Source organism: Fundulus heteroclitus, chromosome 12 (genome assembly GCF_011125445.2).
Source record: "Fundulus heteroclitus isolate FHET01 chromosome 12, MU-UCD_Fhet_4.1, whole genome shotgun sequence".
NCBI lineage: Eukaryota > Metazoa > Chordata > Actinopteri > Cyprinodontiformes > Fundulidae > Fundulus > Fundulus heteroclitus.
In genome coordinates, this window is record NC_046372.1 from 37,196,128 (window position 1) to 37,218,279 (window position 22,152).

At 44.3% G+C, this 22,152-nt stretch overlaps 1 protein-coding gene across 1 annotated transcript in view; it reads right to left on the reverse strand.

Moving 5' to 3' along the window:
- rimbp2 (RIMS binding protein 2) overlaps positions 1-22,152 on the reverse strand; it is a 107,203-nt gene that overhangs the window by 16,694 nt on the left and 68,357 nt on the right. Inside the window, 10 exon segments of the mRNA XM_021318354.2 lie at positions 2-484; positions 1,742-1,903; positions 2,500-2,649; positions 2,919-3,590; positions 4,686-4,837; positions 10,601-11,464; positions 11,550-11,659; positions 12,613-12,692; positions 19,827-19,975; positions 20,989-21,193. Of these exon segments, the coding sequence (XP_021174029.2) occupies positions 2-484; positions 1,742-1,903; positions 2,500-2,649; positions 2,919-3,590; positions 4,686-4,837; positions 10,601-11,464; positions 11,550-11,659; positions 12,613-12,692; positions 19,827-19,975; positions 20,989-21,193 (3,027 nt within the window).

The window sequence follows — 22,152 nt, forward strand, 5'->3', positions numbered from 1 at the left end:
CTTCGCAGTGGATGATGCGCACAGGTCCCCGAATGGGGCTCCCATGGGCATAATAACCCCAGTGACCCCGTCCCAGGGACCCCTCTTCCTCGCTGCCGCAGTCTAAACCGCTGTCGGGGCTCTTGGTGTTCTGCCGATTGGGTCGTCCGTAGCTGCGGTCGTCGGTGCTGTAGCCATAGCGGCTGTCAGTGAAGCGAGGGGAGGATCGCTGGCGCTGCAGGCGGGTGTTTTTGCCCGGGGGGAGGGGGTCACGCATGTGGTGCTCCTGGGGGTACATCCTCCGCTGCGTTTGTGGGGTTCCTGGCCGCCCGCCCTCGTCAAAGCTCAGATGCTGGCCCATGCTGTCCAAGCTGTCCGACTCCTCCTCGGCCACCTCGGGGATGCTGTGGAGACGCTTGCTGCGGAGCGACCTCTGCTTCACCACTTCCCGCTGGAGGTCCCAACAGTCTCTTTCTTCAGCTAAGTCCTGACGCTTGTAATAGGCCTATGTCATGATCAGGAGGTAATGTTCCACATTTTTATAGTTCGTTCAGGGTCAGTTCAATTCAAAAAGGTTCAGTTTATATGTATATATTTTTTTTGTGAGGGGGGTTTGAAAGGTTTTCGAAGGTTTTAGAACGGGCAGGGAACAACATAGTATGTGAATAGAACAAATGGGGGGAAAAAGACAAAATAAAGACAGAATTAGTTATTTGTGGCAATGTAGAAACACATGCAGTCTCATTCCGTGAAGAGGAAATGGCATGCTCTGAACAGGAATCTGCGAAGGCTCAAAGATGGAGCACTATCTTAAGAAGGAGAACAGAGATGTGGACAACGTGAAACATTGGAAAGAAGTTAGGACCACAGATAAGAGATAAATGGAAAGATGAATATGGATAAAATAACAAAAAATCAAATGTACAAATATTTCATCTTAGAGGTCAAAGAAAATATTTATCTCATTTATCTGTTTTCTTTAACGATATGTAAAGAAACATGATCAAATAAAAAGCTAATGTCTTTACAGGCATTTAGTTCAGATTAAGAAAGGGTCAACATGAATTTTAAAAAAGATGGGATGTGACAAAATGTGACACGGTGTTGGCGTGTTTGGTTTTAGTACACCTCTGGTAACCCATCATTATCAACAGATTACTTTACGGTTCCAACAAGAAAAGAAACTTGAGTTCCCATAGCAGTGGTAACTAAATACTGTCCAACAGGCACCATCCAGCCTAATGTTTTTTTTTTTATCATGATGGCAGACTGTACATCCACACATTAACACTCACAGACTGAATGAAGAGACAAGATCGTGTGCCGACGGTGGTAACATTGAAGTCAGACATCCAGACATGACGGACGCGAACAAAAGTGAAAGGTTTCATTTAAGTACTCACTTAAATGAGATTCCCGTATGCACTTGATATGCCATGACCCCGATACAGTACGGTACATTAATGTTTGCACTGCTCTATCATCTTTTAGCATTTCACTTTCATTGCTCTTTTAGTTCACGGTACTCTCACATGCATTTCGTACGTTCACGTTTGTAAAGCCATCTCCACGAGCTCAGCCTGCAGCGAGTAAAGCAGGACAGGAGGGACCGTGTGTAGCAGCGGGTCGGGCTGACTCTAGGCATGGGAGTACAGCCAGGCAAAGCCATTGACTGGACTGATGCAATACAGGCGACGGGTCCGTAAAAACACTTTCCGTCATTCGCCATCTGACCGCCGCAGGGGTGCAATTAAATACATACCTTAAGGGTGCTGTGAGAGTTGATGCTGCGCCTGCGACCCTCTTCCAGCTGCATCTCAGAGTAAAGATCCTCCTCATCTTCCTCCATTATGTCAGACAGGTCGGAGCCCCGGCTACTTTCTGTGTGGTACTCCTCGCTGTGGCTGTATTGATGGTGGTGGTGCTGCAAAAAACAAACAAACAAAAAAAAAAAAAAGATGATTGTTGCAGGTTGCTGTTTTGACACAAAGATGAATGTCATATTGCCAGAAAGGGAATCACAGCACTGGCGCCGCTTATGTGACCTCAAAACTTCCCTGGCTCTAAATGATGGTTTTTGTTTTCTAACCAAAGGCATTTTCTGTATTTTAGCATTAATAAGACTTTAAAATTACTTTGCAAAGACACATTGAACTCGATGAAGAACTCTAAAGCAATGACGCAAAAGGTTACATCCATATTAGACAAACACTGAGGCAATCCTTAGTTGTTCTTTTAGATTATTTTTATCGTTGAACCGCTGCATGTAAAGTCAAAATGTGATTGTCACCAAAGTAGACCATTTCTCAGCTTGATCGGTCTTGAATTTTAATGTGGTACATGTAGTATATGAATGTGTTGAGTCTTTTCTATTTCTATTTACGCATTTACCCATCAAAAATAAACAGAAGTTTAGAAAATCTATCAAGGACAAGTCATTAAAGACATCTTAGTATCCTAAAGTATAGAGATGGACAGGCGCTGATGGAGTAAGCAAAGCTTGGGATTTCTGACGACTACCTGTCGGCCCAACTCTGAGCCTCTGAGGAATTCATCGACCGAGGCTCCTCTTCTTCTTGCGTGCGGAGAGTCATAGCCATCCTCCTCGTCATCTGAGTTGGGCGGGTGCAAGGCATTACCACGATCACTGAAGATATTCCTTTTCTCAACCTGTCAGTAGTAAAATTACACTTTCAGAATTTTACAGAGAAGAGCTGGTAGCAAAAGCATAAATGAGATAGATATGTGCATTCGCATCTTTAAATAAAGCGTCATGTGTTTTATACTGTATGTGAGAATAATTAGCAATAAAACATCTTCTTAAATCTTCCAATGTAAAGGGTTCCTAACTAGAAAAAAGGGAAACTATCACAGTATTCCGGTTTACTTCATGGTACATTCTGCTACACAGGGTTGGCTTTAAAGTGTCAGTCACGCACCCGGTTGCCCTCAGCAAAAGCTCTTTGAGCAGCTTCCCTGGCCATGGCCTTGGCGATGGTGTTGGGTATAGGGACTCCCTGAGGCTGTGGCAGAATCCTCTGAGGAGAGGGTGATCGCCGGGGTGGGAAGTGTGGAGGCTCCAAGTTGGGTCCATGCAAGGGTGGCAGCGGAGAGGGGGAGCGCTCCCACGGCTGGGCTACCCGCAGGCCCACCTCATGCTCTTTGGTTTCTGGCTCTCTGGCACTTATTAATGGTTTCGACTTGGGTATGGAGTGGCGCTGAAAAGGAGGCTGAGGATGAGGATGAGGGTGACTGACGGGCTGCGAGTGTGGCTGTGCGTGGGGTAGCGTGTGAGGCTGGGCTCGTGGCAGAGGCTGTACCTGGGGCTGAGGGTGATTTGGGGGATATGTGGATGGATAAGGAGGATGGGTTTGGGAATGTACTGGATGGGGCTGTGGCACTGGATGGGGCATAGAAGGTGGAGGTGCTGTGACTCTGTGGGAGAGGCGTGGAGAGCCCAAGAGGTTGTGTGGGATCATGGCCACGGGTGAATCCTGGGACTCTCCTTGGGTTGATAACGTCCTTACAATGACTTCTCTGGCCTCCAGACCTTGAATCCTGTTTAAATCCACGCTCGCATAGTCGGCTGTGGGGTACAAGACCTCTGCTATCTGCATTTGAAAGGAAGAGTTTTTACCAATGGGTGAACCACTTTTTTTTCCAGCTTTCAAAACCTTGCACTTTGTCAAAGCATGGCCTTAAAGTAGGCAAACATCTGCCTGCATACATTTATAATAGCTAAATAAAGATTCCTATATGTAAGAAAAACTGGGATACCTGAAAGATTTGTCAGATACTGCTAAAGCAATAATCATTTGCTGGTTTAAATTCACTCAAACAACGCAAGATTGCAATTCCTTGGATCACAGAGAACTTCCACACCTCATCCTGTTCCGTTTTCAGGGTTTATAAAACCTGACTAGTGGCAAACGACTTTGGTCTTCATAGATCTGTTTTAGTTCTTTGGAGCAATTGCTTGAACTACAAGCACATGCTGTTACTTATCATATAACAGGAGGGATAAGTATAGGAAATAGAATATGGATAAATATTTGTATTTCCAGAGTTGATTCCTTCCTTCCTTCCTTGATTATTTACTTTCTCACTTACTTATTGCAGGTTTTGTAATTCCAGTTCGACTTTGATTGCAGTATTTGCCCTGCAAATACTGCAATCAAACCTTCATATGAACCTTTATATTCATATGTAAGCAAAATATACTCTGGTCATTTTAGTTAGTCATAGTAGGGAGTATAGACATTAAGCAGGTACCTGGATCAATTGCAGAATTATTCTGTTCAATTCAGCATTATTCTGATCTCTCTGTGCTCCTTATGTTGTAGCAAATTATTCCCGGTAACTCAGTATACAAAATGCATCGTGCTTCCTGGCTTACAATAAGCTACGGTTTGGCTAACAATAAAACAATGATTGCAATCAACAGACAAATATGCAGAATTTGCAAATCAGTAACTGTCAGGGGGAAATGACAAGCACAGTAGGGGGCGAACAGAGGCTACTTTGTGAATTCATGTATTTATATTCATTTTTTTGGTCCCATGAGACTGGATATCAACATTTAATCATTCCTCCAGGAGATGGCAATAGAGTTCTACCCACAGTAGGAATCCTTGAGGAAGCAAAAGCTATCTCAGCCCCTATTATCTGCATTTTAGAGTATTGAGGAGGGGGAAGAGAAAAGGTACCTTTTGTCCCTTTGTGCAAACAGCATAGCCAATTACACTAGCCCCATTAGAAGTTCCTGAAGGTGTCAAGGGAGGAGGCTTCCATCTGACCTGTAAGACCCCTGGAGTCTGGCCACACTGGACCTGCACCTCCTGGGGAGGGAGAGGGGGACCTGAGGACGACAACATAAACTAGTTACGGAGATGAACGTCCACAGTCTCTGAAGAGATTTTACTCAAATTTAATCCTACAACGTGTCTGAAATATTTTCAGCAACACAAAGATACAATTAGACCAACTGATCAGTAATGATAACAATGAAAAATAGTATTTTGTTGGAGGGTATTCTTGTATCTATTCTGATGCATTCATGAAAAACAGTACATTTAAAAATGTGGTAAACCATGAGTCAGTTCTAGTTTATATATTTAAGTATTTATACCTAATATTAAGTGTGTAACGACATAAAACCCCACACCACATAGGATGGCTTTATATATTAATCAAAGATAAAGATAGACTGCAAGGAAGCCAACAGATACACCATCAAAACCCTAGAGATCTACACAATGTGTAAAACTCAGCATTTACATGGTGTTTAGTTTATGTTCTTTCTTCTTTTTTCTTTTTTAACCATAATTCCATAATCTTTACCATTTCAGTTCAGGCCTAGTTGTTACATTTGCTGAAAATCCAAGTTTGCTAGATTCAACCATAAATAGTTTTAAAAAAAAGCGATCTCTTGCTGCCAGCTCTGAATTTCTACAATCTGCCTGCTGCATACTAGATAACATACCATCTGTGCAGTGCTGCTGCTCACCTGGAGTGAAAGTGAGCAGCGGCAGGCACGGAGACGTATCTCCATGCATCAATGTGCAGCTGTGAGAGTTTCAGGATGGGACTGACAACCTACATCCACACATTCTAATCATGTTTCTTACTCTCTCCTGCCAGCAGACAACGCGGACGTGGAGAAGGGAAGAGCAACTGCATGGAGATTCAATTTTCTCTTGTCATTTTCACGCTGCCTGCATCATAAACAACAAGGTCCTCCGCAAACTAAAGTGAGAGTTTAAATAAATACTTCACTAGAGCCACTTTCATTAACTCTGGAAACCGACGGCATACAGTTACTTCCCTTTCAGGCAATGAATTGTCGGCAGCTCCGGGTGATTAATATTGACAAAAATGTTGTATCGCTGTGCACTAATGAAGTGACTTGTTTGAAAAAGACACGCTGAGCACAAAAGCTTAATGTAAGGCTTCAAGAGACCGTCTTTATCAATAACAACTCTCTGCCACCCATCCTTATGCTATTTCAGGTGCCTTTAATTAACATGTCCAATGGATTGATCATTTAATGAACTCTCAGCATGAAGCTGCTTCAGCTGCCAGCCGAAATGTCAGGTCTGACATCAAGCTTCAACTTATCTATTTGCTACAGTCTAACGTTGACCTCCGATTTTTACAGTTGCTTGTCTTAAGATTCGAAAAAGAACTGACAACACCGCCTCTGAACAATTATACAGAATTTAAATATTACCATAAATACTGTGTGAAGGTTGTGAAGAAAGAACTTCTTATCGTGTTTCCTCTCAAACCCTTTGCTACAGCATGACAGCTGGCAACAGAAATGCAGCTGTAAGCCTCATGAAAGCAGAATCCAAGTCTACTGTGGGAAAGTCTGGTTTTTGCTCATTGAGAAGGGTGGCTTCTCAATGAGCAAAATTTTCGATGGAGCGATAATTCATATTTGTGCTAATCCAACCTAGTCTTCATTTAGTAAAAACACTCTATCTATCTATCTATCTATCTATCTATCTATCTATCTATCTATCTATCTATCTATCTATCTATCTATCTATCTATCTATCTATCTATCTATCTATCTATCTATCTATCTATCTATCTATCTATCTATCTATATGGGTGTGTGTGTTTACAAAAACACTATAATAAATATAGAAAAAGCTAATTGCTTTGCTTTTTATATATTTATTATACAGTTTCTATTTTATGTTTGCAAAGTGAAAGCAGTATCAAACGTTTTGTTTGTTTGCACAAACTTGATGAACAAAGCTGATATAGATTTAGTCCCAGTAAAATTATGATATTAAGGATTTATGTTTTTAGCAAACTCATTGGCAGTACAATCCTTGATACCCATAAGAATGCTTTTAAACTGTTAATTAAACCATGTTTTAAATTTCAATTTACTTTTTTTAACTGTATGCTTTACTTTCTTAAAAAGTGTAATTAGTAATGCACAGCATTCTGTTTCCCAGAGGTATAAATATGATGTAACAGACAGGCCAGGAGGAGGGTCGAGGACCCATATTCATCTTGCCACCACAGGCAGTGAGCAGAGAGATGATAAATCAGTGATAAAGCTCACTGGAGAGCTGCAGAAAAGAGTGGCTTCTCAATGAGCAGGTCTCAACAACACCCATCAGGCTATCTGCATGTCAGGTGGTATTTGGGGGTAGTTTCAGTCCTACCATCACAAATGTAAACATGAAGTTTGCTTAATTCGGGTAGGAATTAACCATGTGAGCTGGTTAGATGAGTTTAATACTGAGATTTTCAGTAACAAGTACTACAGGTGGGTATGCCTTTGAAAAAAAGAGTGAATATGTAGAACAACACCTCAGGCCCACATTTTTAAGCACTGAGTGGATCTGTGAACCTGTTTCCATCCCAAAAACTGAAAATGGGTCGTCAATTGGTCTTTCAAGAAGATAGTCATTCAAACAGGTTCCCAAACCAACATGCAAACATAAATGGGTCACCAGATAGAAGACACCCAACCTTTTTCAAAGGTTACCAGAGCCACCACATCCAAATCTAATTGAAAGGCTTTGGATTGAGCTGAACAGAAGAGAGCACAGAGCATTTTGGATGATCTAAAGGGATTGTGTGAAGAGGAAAAGTCAAAGTAGCTCTGAATCCTTCCGCCTTATCAAATGTTATAGAACATCAAGCCCTTTCCTATTGGCAAAAACGGGGGAAACTAGAATCACCTGTGGTTTTGTCATAAACAATTATTTCTTAACAAGAAATATTTTTTTGGCCCACTGAATAAATGTTGTCAAAATGAAGGTTTAATTTTTTCAAAAAATTTGAGTTTGTAATTACACTACCGACAATTCAAAACATGTTGTGTGTAGCACAGCCGTCCCCAACGCTAATGCCAGCGTCCACAGCCGTGGCTGAAATAAACGCAGCAGCCAGCTTACAACCAGACAACCAGCTTCAATGCCAAAATAAGTAAGTCTACGTTTGAAAAATTAAGCGACTCTCTAGCAAAAAGGATCGCAGTGGATTGTAGACACTTTTCAGTGGTAGAGGTTGAGGGGTTTACAGTCTGTGTTACAAATCACAACATCCGACCCAGTTTACGAACTACCGTGTAGAAAAACAATTGCAAGCTAGATCAATCGCTTTACGATGATGAAAAGCAGGCAAAACAAGACGTATTGAAGGCAGCTGAGCTTTGAGAGGTGATCATTGGACCTCCATGAGCAATTCTTTCTACTTTGGCGTGACCGCACCCACCATGTACGTCATCAACAAAGACCGGCATTTAGCATCTTTCGTCCTCACTGTACCAAGAACCAACGACAGACTATGCACTAAACTGCACAGACCAGTTTTTTTGTGGCTCAGTCCTGTAAAAGGTTCCAACAATCGGTACAGATTGTGCCAGAAACATGAAGGCAGCTGCAAGATGGCTCCCTTTCCAGCACATACCCTGTGTTACACATATTTGGCAGAGCAAGGTTGTGGATTTAATGATGTACTAACAAAGTGCCGCAAGATTGTGGGTCATTTCAGACATAGCCAAGCCAACACAGAGGATCTGTATCAGCAACAAAGAGCACTTGGATAGGAAAAGGAACCCCTGATTCAGGATGTTTCCACAAGGTGGAACTCTACGCTATTTATGACCTGTTGTCTTCTCAAGAGCAAAGAGGCAGCGGTTGGTACTCTGGCCAAACAGAGGCACAAACTGGTGTTGTTGTCTGAAGCATAGTGGACAAAACTGGAGAAGTTGACTGCAATCCTTGAACCAAGCAGGTAAATAGAAACAATGTAAATCATTTCATGAATATTTATTCCCTTCAATTGATCACTGTGATTGCTAAAATAATTCAAAATCTTCTTTTATCACTGCAGATATGTTACTGAATGTCTTGGAGGTGAAAGTTATGTCTCACGTTCTATGGTGTTACCTACCCTCCTATACCTGGACCACATGGTAAAGGTCTCTGATGAGGACTCAACCTACATAGTGAGATTCAAGATTACCTTAATGAAGGACATGTCTGAACGCAAAGCTGCACTCAACTGTGATTGGCTCAAAATGGCTACAGTGCTTGACCTTCGCTTTAAGGCTTTAAAGTGTCTCCCAAAAGAAGAGCGAGAAGGCGTGTGGACAAAGCTTGAGGCCCTCCTGCAAGAAGAATCCAATAAAACTACCCAAGAGCCCAGAAAGGAGCCACCAAAGACGAAAATCCCCTGTTTTTTTTCTTTATACTCTGTTGATGTGGGCCCTAACCATGCCCCGAGCCTCTACAGAGCAGAACGCTCAGTCAGTGAGACAGACTGCCCACTACAACGGTGGTCAGTACATTCAGTGGCCCATCCACAGCTGTTTAATCTGGCCTTAGTAACTGGCTTAAGGAGAAAAAGTATCCTTGGTGCTATACCCATTTTGGTTGGACCAAATGTTGCATTAAATAGCAAATGTTAAGCTCTTATAAGCAATGCTTTATGCATAATTTTGTCATACTTCTGTCGTCGAATTTAGAAATGGCCCTTTATTTCTAACAGAAAATGTTAAGCTCTTAAAGGCAATAATGTAGGCCTTGTTTCCCCCCCCCCCCCATATTCAATTGAAGAAATGGTACTATAGTTACTGTTTGTATACTGTTTACATTTCTAAAGAAATATGCTTTTTCAAATAAGTTACATTATTGATCAGGGGTTCCTGAAACACTTGATAGCTGAATAGATATAACTTGAATCTGATGGTTGAATATCTTAAACAGCTGACTACAAATAAATGTTTGTTGTTGAGCTTGTGTCTATTGAGTCAATAATTTGGCAGCAAAGAGATTTAAAATGTTTATTTTGCTGATATATGGTTTCAATTAAAATGCGATTAATTATAGACACTCTGATTAACTTGATTAACCTGATTTCAATCAAGTCCCGCCACTACTTTACATATCTGAAAAGAATCAAAATGCAACAGAGATAATGTTATGAAATATTAAAATTGATCAGTGTGGAGAATCAACGAGGCACACCTAAGCATTGAAAAATGTTATATGTTAACAACAACGCTGTTTTTGTATGAATCTTATTCTAACAAAACCTATGCACACAAAATGTATTTATTAAACTGTTACCCAGCTGTTTATAATACTGTAGAATAGCTAGTAAACATGAACGAAACAATTTGGCACCATAAAGCCAAAGTACTGTTTGAACACACTCAATGGAAGCCAAAAGGGGATTTAACGTCAGTTTGCATTTGAATGCACACCTATTAGTATCACAGTTTAAAAGTCGGGAAATGGGTCTGCTTTCATTTCCAGAACTGCTCACTGATTCCAAGGGGCATAACAATATATTAAACCAAATGCACAGCTTGGCAGATTAAGAAACAACAATTTAAATGTCATGTCAACAAGGAGTTTGAGCAGTGAGGTTGCAATTTTGCTACAATGAGAAACCAGCAAACCGACAACAATACCATTTCTACAACTATGTCAATATGGTTGTAGACATAGTTCTGCATGGTTCCGCTCTGATATTGACACCAATCATGTCAATATCAGAGGAAGTTTAGCTGTGGCAATACAACCATACATGATGAAAAACAACAGGAGCTGCGAGCATTTCACTGTGACCTGTTTCAGGGGCTGACCTGCAGGCTGAGTGCAGAACTCCACAGAGATTTCCCTCTTCTCCCGCTGATCACCTGGAAGCTGCCAAGGCACCTGATGTGGCTGTGCGACAACCTTCACCTTGTAAACTGTCATGGACTTCAAGTTGAAAAACTTGTACCTGTAGCCCCCGGCCTTGACCATGTCATACTCTGCACCGTTGAGGAAGATGGTGTGACTGTAGTTGCTGTTGCTTGGCATCCAGGACAGCTCGGCGGAGCTCTGAGTGATGCTGTCCACTCGCAGGTAGTAAGGTGCCACCACTACATCCTTCCCCACAAGAAGAGTGCAGCGGAGCTCGTCTGACGGGCCCCGGTCCGTTATGCTCTGCACTGAAATGCGGTATGTGTTGGTGGCAAGATTGAGTTTTTCAATAAGAGACTTTGTCCTGCCCCCGTAGGGGACACTCATCCGGACCTCTTTATCGACCAGAACATTGTAGCCGCTAATGGATCCCCACCCCGGTGGGACCACAGGGGGATCCCAGCCAATGATCACACTCTTGGCTAGCTGTTTGATCAGGTTGATGCGGCGGGGATAAGGCACAATGTCTTCACCGACCTCATCAATGTTGACATCCAAGGTTCCGGTCCCGTTGCTGGAAGAGCCCAGAAGATCCATGCCCAAGCTGCTTGCGCTTAAACAGTCTAGTTTACTGTCAGAGAGCTGACTGCTTATGCTTGTTCCTGTTCCAGTGCCACTCAGGAGTCGCTGGCTACTGTGGTTGAGGTAGCCTGGTTCTTTGACCGTCGTGTCCCTGCGTTGGACAGAGGGCGTGTCATCATCTTGGACAAATTCCACAAAATTTGATGGGACAAGTCCCCGCTGTCCATCCAGCAGCTCGCCTGAAGGAAATAGAAAACATTCAGTGGGAATGTGTCTGTGTGACAAAGTGAAAAATCTTTTACAACATTTAAATGAGGGTTAGACCTTCATAAAAGCCATCCTCGTCCATCGTTCCATAAACGTAGAGGTACTTCCCTGCCACCAGGGGGAGCTCTGCTTCTGGGTGCTCATTAGGCCCATCGTAAGGATTGTAACTAGGGTTACAAAGCAAAAAACATAAATAATCGAACAAGACAAAACAGGCTTATTTTACATGCGTGTTTAATCCTGGGCTTGTTTTATATGGAAAACAGTATTTTGAGAAACAATTATTTGCTGAAGGCTGTTTTGAACATACAAAGCACACGATTAAGACTAGCATGGGCACTCTGACTGGTCTGTGTTAACGCAGCCCCATAGACAACAAGATGCAATACATCGTGTCCTGACACTGTTGTATTAGAACCTGCATACCTTCTACTAATCTGAGCTGCAATTGCTCATCTGTTGGACTGGACCAGGAAAGCCTTCTTTCTCCATGTGCATCAATAAGCCTTAAAGCACCTGTGATAGACACTGACCACTGCAGACCAGGCATAACTCACAAGAGCTGCAGTTTCAGAGATGCTCTGACTCAGTCTTCCATCACAATTTGGTACTTGTCAAACTTTCTTAAACCCTTCCGCTTTCCCATTCGTCCTGCTTTCAACACAGACTTGGGAGACAAAATATTTAATTCAAGTCTAATCGATCCCACCAACTAACAGGTGACATGATAAAGAGATAATCAGTGTTATTGACTCCATCTCTTAATGGTCATGATGATGGCCTAATTTTGGTTTATATCCTTTGAAAAATTAAATCTTTGGGATTACCAAAAAATATATATTTTCTACAAATATTCTCAGGTCCACAATTTATATATAATAAGGTAGTTTGGCTTTACTATAAGCCGTTTCTAACAAACACTGTTAACAGTCATTTCCTCTTCTGAAGGTTTAGGAAACAAAAATGCTATGTTATATATATATATATATATATATATATATATATATATATATATATATATATATATATATATATATATATATATATATATATGAGGCACTCCAATGTAAGAGAATATAGCGGTAAAGGGTTGGTAGAAAGTTAACTTCCATTTACCTACCTGTATCTAGCAACACACAGACGGACCTTCCCTGTGAATCGTGGTTTGGACCTTGTAGTCGAGCTCAGCTCTTTGTCCATCTGAAAAAGAAAATGGACAAATAATCTGGTTTCCTGCACCACTGTGGACTCTCTTTCCCTTTCAAATCCAGACAACCAGAGAATCCCATTTATGTCATGTTATGGGTGACAATCTTATATCAGTGTAACAGACTGTTATATGTTTAAATGGAAAAGAAGGTGTGTCCCTTCTAGTTGCCGGAGAGCGAGAGTTCGCTGGGTTGTACGGCAGGGGGAGCACGTGAGTGTTGTTGTTTTGTTTTTGCTGAAGAAGAAGGAGAATAAAGTGAGGAGAAGCGGGGTTACCGCTGAACACACTATTCCGTCTGTTGTTTACATGATCCAGATATATCTATAAATACATATAGCTGGCCGCACCGTATCCACGAACCTAGAACGCTCGGTTACATTGGTGGCAGCGGTGGTGGGAGTTTCCTGAATCCCCGTTGTTGTTTTTTTTTGTCCGTGACGGCTACGTGCCAGTTGGATAGCTTAGCGTCTCCGATATAGCTTGCTGGCTAATCTCGTGCGGTGCTGGAAAAACAGCGCTAAGTGGACATGTGGTTTGCAGACGAGGACCCTTTTAAACCCAGTTCGAGCATGCTTGGCAGATACTCACCGGGCGGGGATGTTAAGATTGATCTCCCCCCTCCTTTCACCGGGGACGGAAGCCAGAGTTTCCTCAGCTGGGCGAGACAACTGGAGGTGGCCGTCGGCGCCACAGCCAGGAGCGGCGGCAACTGTGAGGAGGAGTTAGTGAGGATTCTGCCTACTCGTCTCGGCAAGTCCGCGTTCCTGCTGTGGGACAGCCTCCCTGGGGCGACCAAGTCGGATTATACTATGGTGAAGGAGAGACTTGGGGCGGCTTTTGGACAGAGGCAGTTGATGGACCGCTTCAGAGCCAGCCTGACAGCCCGGGCGCGTGCTCCTGGGGAAAGCCTGGAGGTGTTCGCTGCTGACGTGAGCCGGCTGGTCGCGGAGGCCTTTCCGGATTATGGTGATGTTGCACAGAGAGAAGAGAAGTTTCGACGCTTTCTGGCTGGTTTGGATCCAGCGTTGAAGGCCAAGTGTTTGGAGATGGGTGCCACGGACCTGGAGGAGGCGTTACACGTGGCTGAGCGCTGTGAGAATGCCAGAACTGCCCTACAGAGAGACTATGTGAGTACTGCGGCCTACGGTGGTGAGAGCACATCTGTCCAGTCCGTGTCGGTTCCGGGGGGTCTCCAGAAGGCTGTTGAGAAGCTAACAGAGGACATGTACTCCATGAGAGTGGAAATGAGAGAACTTTGTGAGGACAATCAGAGGCTGAGGGCTTGGAATAGAGACATGAGGGGGCAAAGCGTTCGCTCGCCCTCAGGAGAACGCTGTCACTGTACCTGTGGTGAGTGGGGCTGCCGGTCCAGGAGCTCTCGGGAGGAGCAACGTGGTCGCTCTCCTGAATCTGGGCAGTTCCCACGCCCAAGGGGTTTCCAGCCTCGCGGCTCTGGGGTGTCCTCCCCCTCTAGGCCGCTGGGAGGCAGGAGTCCTAGCCCGAGCTGGCGTGCTCGACAGGAAGATGAGCCCAGACGGCGTAGTGTGCACTTTCTGCCTCGACAGCGGGACGTGGTTAACGACCGTCAGGGAAACGACCAATAGCTGGCATTGAGGCCCAAATGCCAGCCAGTTCTATAAGGGGCCCCTTGAACAATGACTTCTCCGATGTAATGGCTCATTTGGACTGTAACGGCCACCCGACTTCCTTCGTCAGGGGTGTGGTCGAAGGCACAGAGGTTCCCATGTTAGTGGACTCAGGGGCGTCGGTGTCACTGATCAGTGCGGACTTCCGTATGTCAGTCCCTGCCTTGCGAAACAGGCCCCTGAAAAGGAACTATATTGACTCTCGGGCAATCAATGGACAAATGTTGGATACACTCGGTACCTGTGAAATCACCTTCCGCCTGGGTCCGACCTACTGGCAGCACACCTTCCATGTACTAAGGGAATCCACCCAGTGTGTCCTGCTAGGACTGGACTTCCTGGCTCCGAACTGTGCATTGTTGGACTTGGGGCGAGGTGTGTTACAATTATGGGATGTTTCAGTCCCCCTGCTTCAAGGTGGTGAGTTAATCCCTAGTTGTTGTAACGTGTCCCTTGCTGATGTCTGGACCATTCCCCCATTGAGTGAGGCCCTGGTACCGGTGAATATTCTCACTCCTGCTGGAACCGGTCGGCCTGCTGCAGACTTCGAGGGATACCTGGAGCCTAACATTCCGGATACGACAGGACTTGTGGTCGCTCGTACAGTGAACAGTGTGAGAAACGGTGTGACCTCAGCCCGCATCCTCAATCCTACAGGGGAGGCAGTCGAACTCAAACGGGGACTACACTTGGGGGAGTTTTACCCCGTCAAAGAGGAAGACATCTTTGTGCCACCTCATGTTGCGGACGACCATCCAACTGTGCCGCCAGCCGCAGTGAGCCCTGTCTCCCTGGAGGAGTCTCCTGTTACGGCTGAGCAAAGGGCCAGGCTGGCTGAACTGCTCCGGAGGTTCGCTGATGTGTTCAACTTGGATGGCCGGAACACGGGCAAGTGCACGCTGATCAAACACCATATTCGAACTGGAGACTCGCCTCCAGTGAAGCAGCGTGCTTATCGTGCATCACCCGAGAAACGGACGGAGATCGAACGCCAAGTGGCTGAACTGCTGGCGGACGGCGTTGTGGAAGAGAGTTGTAGCCCCTGGGCTTCTCCAGTGGTGCTGGTGAGAAAGAAAGGGGGGCAGTGGAGGTTCTGCATCGATTATCGTCGCTTGAATGCAGTGACGATCAAAGACTCACACCCCCTCCCACGAGTGGATGATAGCCTGGACGCTCTAGCTGGCTCAGCCTGGTTCAGCACACTTGACTTTTTAAATGGCTACTGGCAGGTGGAAGTGGCTGAAGAGGATCGTGAGAAGACAGCTTTCACGACTGGACGGGGCCTGTATCAGTGGCGGGCTATGCCTATGGGTCTGACCAATTCGCCAGCCACGTTCCAACGCATGATGGAGCTTATTCTCAGGGGCCTGCCATGGCATATTTGTATGGTGTATTTAGATGATATTCTGATTTACAGCCGTACATTCACTGAACATCTCATTCATTTAGATGAAGTCCTGTCCAGGATCCAGCGAGCGGGTCTGAGGCTGAATCCCAAAAAGTGCTACTTTGCCAGGGACCATGTCGTTTTCCTGGGCCATGTTGTTTCCAGGGATGGTCTCCGACCTGACCCACGGAACACTGACAAGGTGAAGACATGGCCAACTCCACGCACCCCTTCAGAGGTCAGGGCCTTTGTGGGCCTATGCTCCTATTACAGGAGATTTGTGTGTAATTTCTCCCAACACGCGGCACCACTGAATCGGCTGGCTGGGAAGAATGTGCCCTTTGAGTGGTCGGCTGAGTGTGAGGCTGCGTTCACCTACCTCAAACAGGTGCTCACATCCTCTCCGGTGGTGACGCTGCCCAACTTTGCACTCCCTTTCAAGGTGTACACAGACGCCTCTAAAGACTCTGTTGGGGCAGTGCTGGCACAGGACGAAGAGGGTTGTGAGAAGGTGATAGCCTACGCCAGCCAGGCTCTCACACACACACAGAAAAGATGGTCCACCTTCGATAGAGAGTTATGGGCCATGGTGTGGGCTGTGCGTGAGTTCAAACACTATGTGGGGGCGTCTGCGTTCTCCATCATCACGGACCACCGCCCTCTGCTGGGCCTTAGGCGCATGGCGATTGATAGTGACCCTACTGGACGCAGGAGTAGGTGGGTGCTGGAGTTGGATCCATTTGATTGGGTCATGGTACACAGGGACGGAGCACGCCACAAGAACGCGGATGCTCTGTCCCGTCGGCCTGTGTCCCCTGACCCTGTCGGGTCAAATGCTCCTGTAACGGGACCTGTTACTGTGGCCTCAGTGGAGACGTCTGACCACTCTCCAGCTGCAAATGTGGAAACAGAGTCAGTTCTGGTCTATTCACTTTGTGATAGTAGAGCTGAATTGCAGTCACTGCAGCGTGAGGACCCAGACATTAGTACTGTGTTAACATGGTTGGAGCAGGGCAGGGTGCGACGGCCTCGTAAACTCCCCCGGGATTCCTCTGCTGGCTTGAGGAAGTTGTGGACTGAGTTTCATCGTCTGTCTGTGATTGAGGGGTTGTTGTGCCGCACAGCGGTCACTGACACCACGGGACAGAAGCGAATTCAGACTGTTGTCCCTGCATCCATGGTGCCGGAGCTCCTTCAACAGTTGCATGGGGGGCCAGCTGCTGCACACTTTTCCGCAGAACGTGTGTGGGAAAAGGCCAGACAGTCCTGCTACTGGCCCTTCATGTTGAGGGACATAAGGCATTGGTGTGAACAATGTAGGGCCTGTCAGACTCGCAGGAGCCCAGTCCCTGGGCCAAAGGCTCCTATGGGAGGGGCCCAGGTATGCCGTCCTCTGCAGCGAGTGGCTGCAGATATCCTGGAGCTGCCCATGACATCTCGAGGGAACAGATATATTTTAGTGGTAGAGGATTATTTCACTAAGTTTGTTTCCCTGTATGCTTTGCCTAACCAGACAGCCCATTCAGTTGCACAATGCCTTTTTGAGGATTATGTATTGGTGCATGGGGTCCCAGAAATCCTGCATAGTGATCAGGGCCGTCAGTTCGAGGCAGAAGTGATCCAGATCCTCTGCCAGCGGCTGGGGATTAAGAAAACCCGTACCACTGCCTATAACCCCAAATCAGATGGCATGGTGGAGCGCCATAACCGGACTTTGATTGATCAGCTGGCCAAGCTGTTGCTTTCTCATGGCGGTGAGTGGGACACCTATGTGAAGCATGTTGCTTTTGCATATAACACCTCTATGCATGCAAGCACCCGGTTTACCCCATTTTACCTCATGCACGGACGTGAGGCTCGAGTTCCTGCAGATGTGCTAGTGCCTGCTAGTGCTCCTGATTCCTGGGGCACTGGATCTCTGATGGATTATGCTTCCATCATTGCAGAGCGGCTGGAGTCAGCATTCAGCACAGCCAGGCTTAACTCTGCTGAAGCTCATGAAAGACAGAAGCTGTACTATGATCAGGGTAGCTGCCACCGTCCCTATATGGTAGGTGCGCTGGTGTGGATTAACAACCCCCCAGAAAGCCGTATGAAGCTGGCACCGCACTGGAAGGGTCCATATCGGGTCGTGCAAGTGCTGGTTTCTGGTGGAGAGTCTGCACTAACGTATCGCATCGTCAATGCCCTCGACCCGATGGAGCGAGCCCAGGTGGTTCATCATGATGGACTGAAGCCATACACTCTGCCATTGCCAGCACAGACCGTTCCGACTCCGGCTGCTGTGATGTCTCCTCTTGGGGTCGAGTCTTCGCTTCCCCAGCACGGGGATCAGCCTCAGACTGGTGAGATGGACAATGGACCATGGGGGAACTTACCAGAGTTCCAGGTAGGGCAGTCTCGCAGAGGGCGAGTGGTACGACCTCCGTCCTATCTGCAGGACTTTGTCAGGTTTTGAGGGTCTAGTTTTTGTAAAAAAAAAAAAAAAAAAAAAAAGGCTGTTTTTCTCATTTTTGTGATTTCAAAGGTGTTATCTGAATGTTTGATAAGGTTTGAATCTTGTGTTACCACTGTCTGGAAGAGTTGGATTCCGGGTGATGTTTATATGAATATTTATATTTAATTTTTTTTATTTATTTATTTATTTTTTCTCTTCCCCTGTGTTTTGGGGATGTAGTTTGCTGGGTCCCTGTTTTTTTTTTTTGGTGAGACGGGGACGTCTCTTGTTGAGGGGGGGACGTGTGTAACAGACTGTTATATGTTTAAATGGAAAAGAAGGTGTGTCCCTTCTAGTTGCCGGAGAGCGAGAGTTCGCTGGGTTGTACGGCAGGGGGAGCACGTGAGTGTTGTTGTTTTGTTTTTGCTGAAGAAGAAGGAGAATAAAGTGAGGAGAAGCGGGGTTACCGCTGAACACACTATTCCGTCTGTTGTTTACATGATCCAGATATATCTATAAATACATATAGCTGGCCGCACCGTATCCACGAACCTAGAACGCTCGGTTACATCAGTTTCAGACACAGCTTGAGCAGCCAATTCTTTCATTAATGTAGTGTAGTTGCACTATACCACATCTGATCATTTGGGTTTAATGTTTAAACTTGTGCACATGATACAAAGACTATTCTAATAAACCCAAAATAGTTGCTCTGATTGAGCAGAAAAAGGGAATACTATTCTAACGGATCCATGTTGTGGAGATGTTCACTCCTTTCTAATAAAACATAAAATGAATGACAGCTATACAGTATTTATAGATCATGGAGTAATAAATGCAAAATGAAAATAGAGACGCACCAAAAATCTACTGGTGACCCGAACTGGACAGGTTTACACTTAATTGGCTCTAATAGGTGGTCGGCAGGTCACTAATCGGGTTTTCTGATCGATGAGTGTACCACATTTAGGCACTAACAGATTGCTTTGAAAATATTCTGCTGCGCAGATATTATCACTCAGAAAAAATATTCAAAATTAGATTTTTTTTTCAGTAGGAGTAATGGAATTAAAAAATCAAGAGAATTAAAGGTGTTGTAAAGTTTTAGAAAAGAAGTAATTTAGACTTTAGATTGCTGCTTAACTTAAGAAGGTTGTAAGAAATCACCTACAAATAGAAATACTGATCATATTAAAGCAATTCTGTAGTGCGTGACGTGTCTACTCATCAGGATGTAACTAATGATCCTGACAAAAAAGGCATCTCAAGCCTCTCGTATAGTAAGAAGATATGCTGTAGCTGTTTGTATGTTGGTCTCATTCGTACAAAGACCTCTGTCCCATAGCCTAGAAGATTTTATAGCAGTTGTGGATTTGCCGTGATGCAGAGAGGGACAGCTCTGTAACCTCGTCCTTTCCCGGGAATAAACCTGTTGTATTTTGCAATAAACATTTGGTGAAGACAAGTATTTTCAATTGAGCCACTTCAATCATTTCTTGTTTAGCCGATGAGTTCAACTGTTTTTTTTCTTCTTCATTGCTCTCAGATTAGATGTATCCAAACTGTTTTTGCCCCATAGGGAGCAGACAGGACATTGAACAGAGGAACACTCAATAAAGAACCATAGAGGATAAGAGTGGATACCAACAAGTACCTCAGAGAGGAAAGCTCGTGCTGGGCTGCTGGCTCGACTGCGACTGAGGAATGTTGGCTTGACGGAGAGCAGCTCGGGCTTGTCTCCACTAATTTGGAGTGGTCGAATAAACTCAGATATCAAAGATCTGCTTGTTGGACCCTCATTGCCTGTGGAACAAAGAACAGATCCAAATAAATTCTGTATTTTCTATATTATAGTTTTTGTAAAAAATATTTTTTTTGCACTCTTAAGTTTTGAAACGAACAGAAAAACCACGAGCCCACGTATTGTATATAACAAACTTCAAGATACATTAGTAACATCTCTGATATTCTTTGTTTTAAAATAAAGTACGGTAATAATAGTAATAAAAATAACATTCATAGATTTCATAAGAGTGACATAAGAAAATCTCTATCAGTCAAATTTCATCAGCTGGAGTTTCCTTTTAAAAGCAGTGATTTCAGCCAATTAAAGCTGCAGTGGGTAACTTTTGGATAAATGTATTTAAAAATATATATATATACTTGTTAAAACTGTCACTATCTCCTGACAGTAAAATATGAGACAGGTAATCTGTGAAAAAAATCAAGCTCCTCTGGCCCCTCCCAGTGGTCCTGCTGCCATTTGCAGAAATAATAGCGCTCCCTGTTATAGACAACCAATCAGAGCCAGGGGGAATGTCGGGCTCTTATTGCCCCTTATCACTCTTGTGTACGCGCTGCTCACCCCCCCAATGCTAGCAGTGCTACTATTACTCAACCATCAGGTGACCGAAACTAAGAATAAAGAAAATGAAGCACCTGGACTACAGGCGTAAACAAAGGAACATGCAATTTGTTCTCAATATTTAGCCACCAGTGTCCTTTCAGAACACTACGAACAAGTCAATATAACAGCAGCAGGTACACAGATAAATACAGATAGTTTTTAATACAGTAATGAAGGACACAAGATGCAAGCAAAAAGAGATGAGCACCACCAACTGGTCTGTTGACACTACTGTGTCTTCATCTGTTCAACATTTGTTTTTCTTTCTACCAAACTGAGTTAAAAAAAAAGCTCCGTTTGTCATAAACAACCCCACTTGTGTATCTATCGGATCATTACTACTGCAAAGGGCTTCCACGAGACAAGATGGTAAAACCAGACATGTAAATCATAAAGATTTTCTGCTCACCTTTTTCAATTGGGGCAGCCAATCCATTGAGGAGCTGTGACAAGGATTTGTTGGGGGACCCTGGAGATTCACTCAGAGTTAAGGGCTCAGAGCTCAGGATGTCAAACTTGCCAGCCTGAAGCCGGAACTTCTCCAGCTCTTTTGAGAGGAGGTTGAACTGCTCACTCTGAGACCGACATTTTTCCTCCAGTTCTCTGACTTTGGCCTGATGTTGTCGGTGGAGGAATGTCAAAGAGCCGTCACAGAAACAAAAAGGCAGGCAAAACAGAGAAACAAGGTTAAAGGGAGGGATAGAAGAAGAGGAAAGTCAGAGAGGCACAGAAATAAGGGCTGCACAATTCTGAGCAGTCGACACGCTAAATAATAACGTGCATGCATGCAAATAAAATGTTGCATGCCTTTAAATGCTGGACTGAGAAGACAGAGCAGTTATAATATGGCATACTACAAGTTAATCTGGAAAAAAATCAAAGAAAACTTAAATTTTAAGAGAGTTTGAATAAACAAACTCTTACTGGATGGCAATAATGAAATATTGTATTTTTCTTATTGAACTGATTGCCATGTGAAGATCAAAACCAGCAATTTAAACCTGAGGATGAAAGGGGTTTCATTTAATTTCCACCAAATGCAGTTTTTATCTGTTTGTTTCATGTCAGCCTGTAAGAGAAAGGTGTAAGCAGGTTAAACATTGTTGGTTCTGGTCTTTACAACCGAAGGCTACAATAAGAAAAATGTTAATGGCTTTTAGATACTTATAAAGCAGGAAAGGTTGAGGCACAAACTCACTTTTACAAGTTACACAGAACTGTCTGGGCAGGTATAATGCAAAATCCACTTGCTTTCACAAGTCCAATGATGAAATCCGTCAGCAATCATTTCTCAGAGTTCTGACCCAATGACGCTCTGAAAGGCACTGTGATTTTATTTTATTTTTTACTTTGCCGCTCAAACAGCTTCAGTTTGTGCCGTTTTTGGACACAACGAGACCATTTTGTGCATGCAGGTCACGCTACATGAAGACACAGAATCGGATTTCTATTTTTCTGAGAGAATAAGGAAGCAAAGTGCTTGCTGTGATGGTATCATATGGTGCTTAAGTGTATGGAAAACAGACATTCTTCACACGCATGCTGAATAAAGTTAATCATGCAAGACAACCAA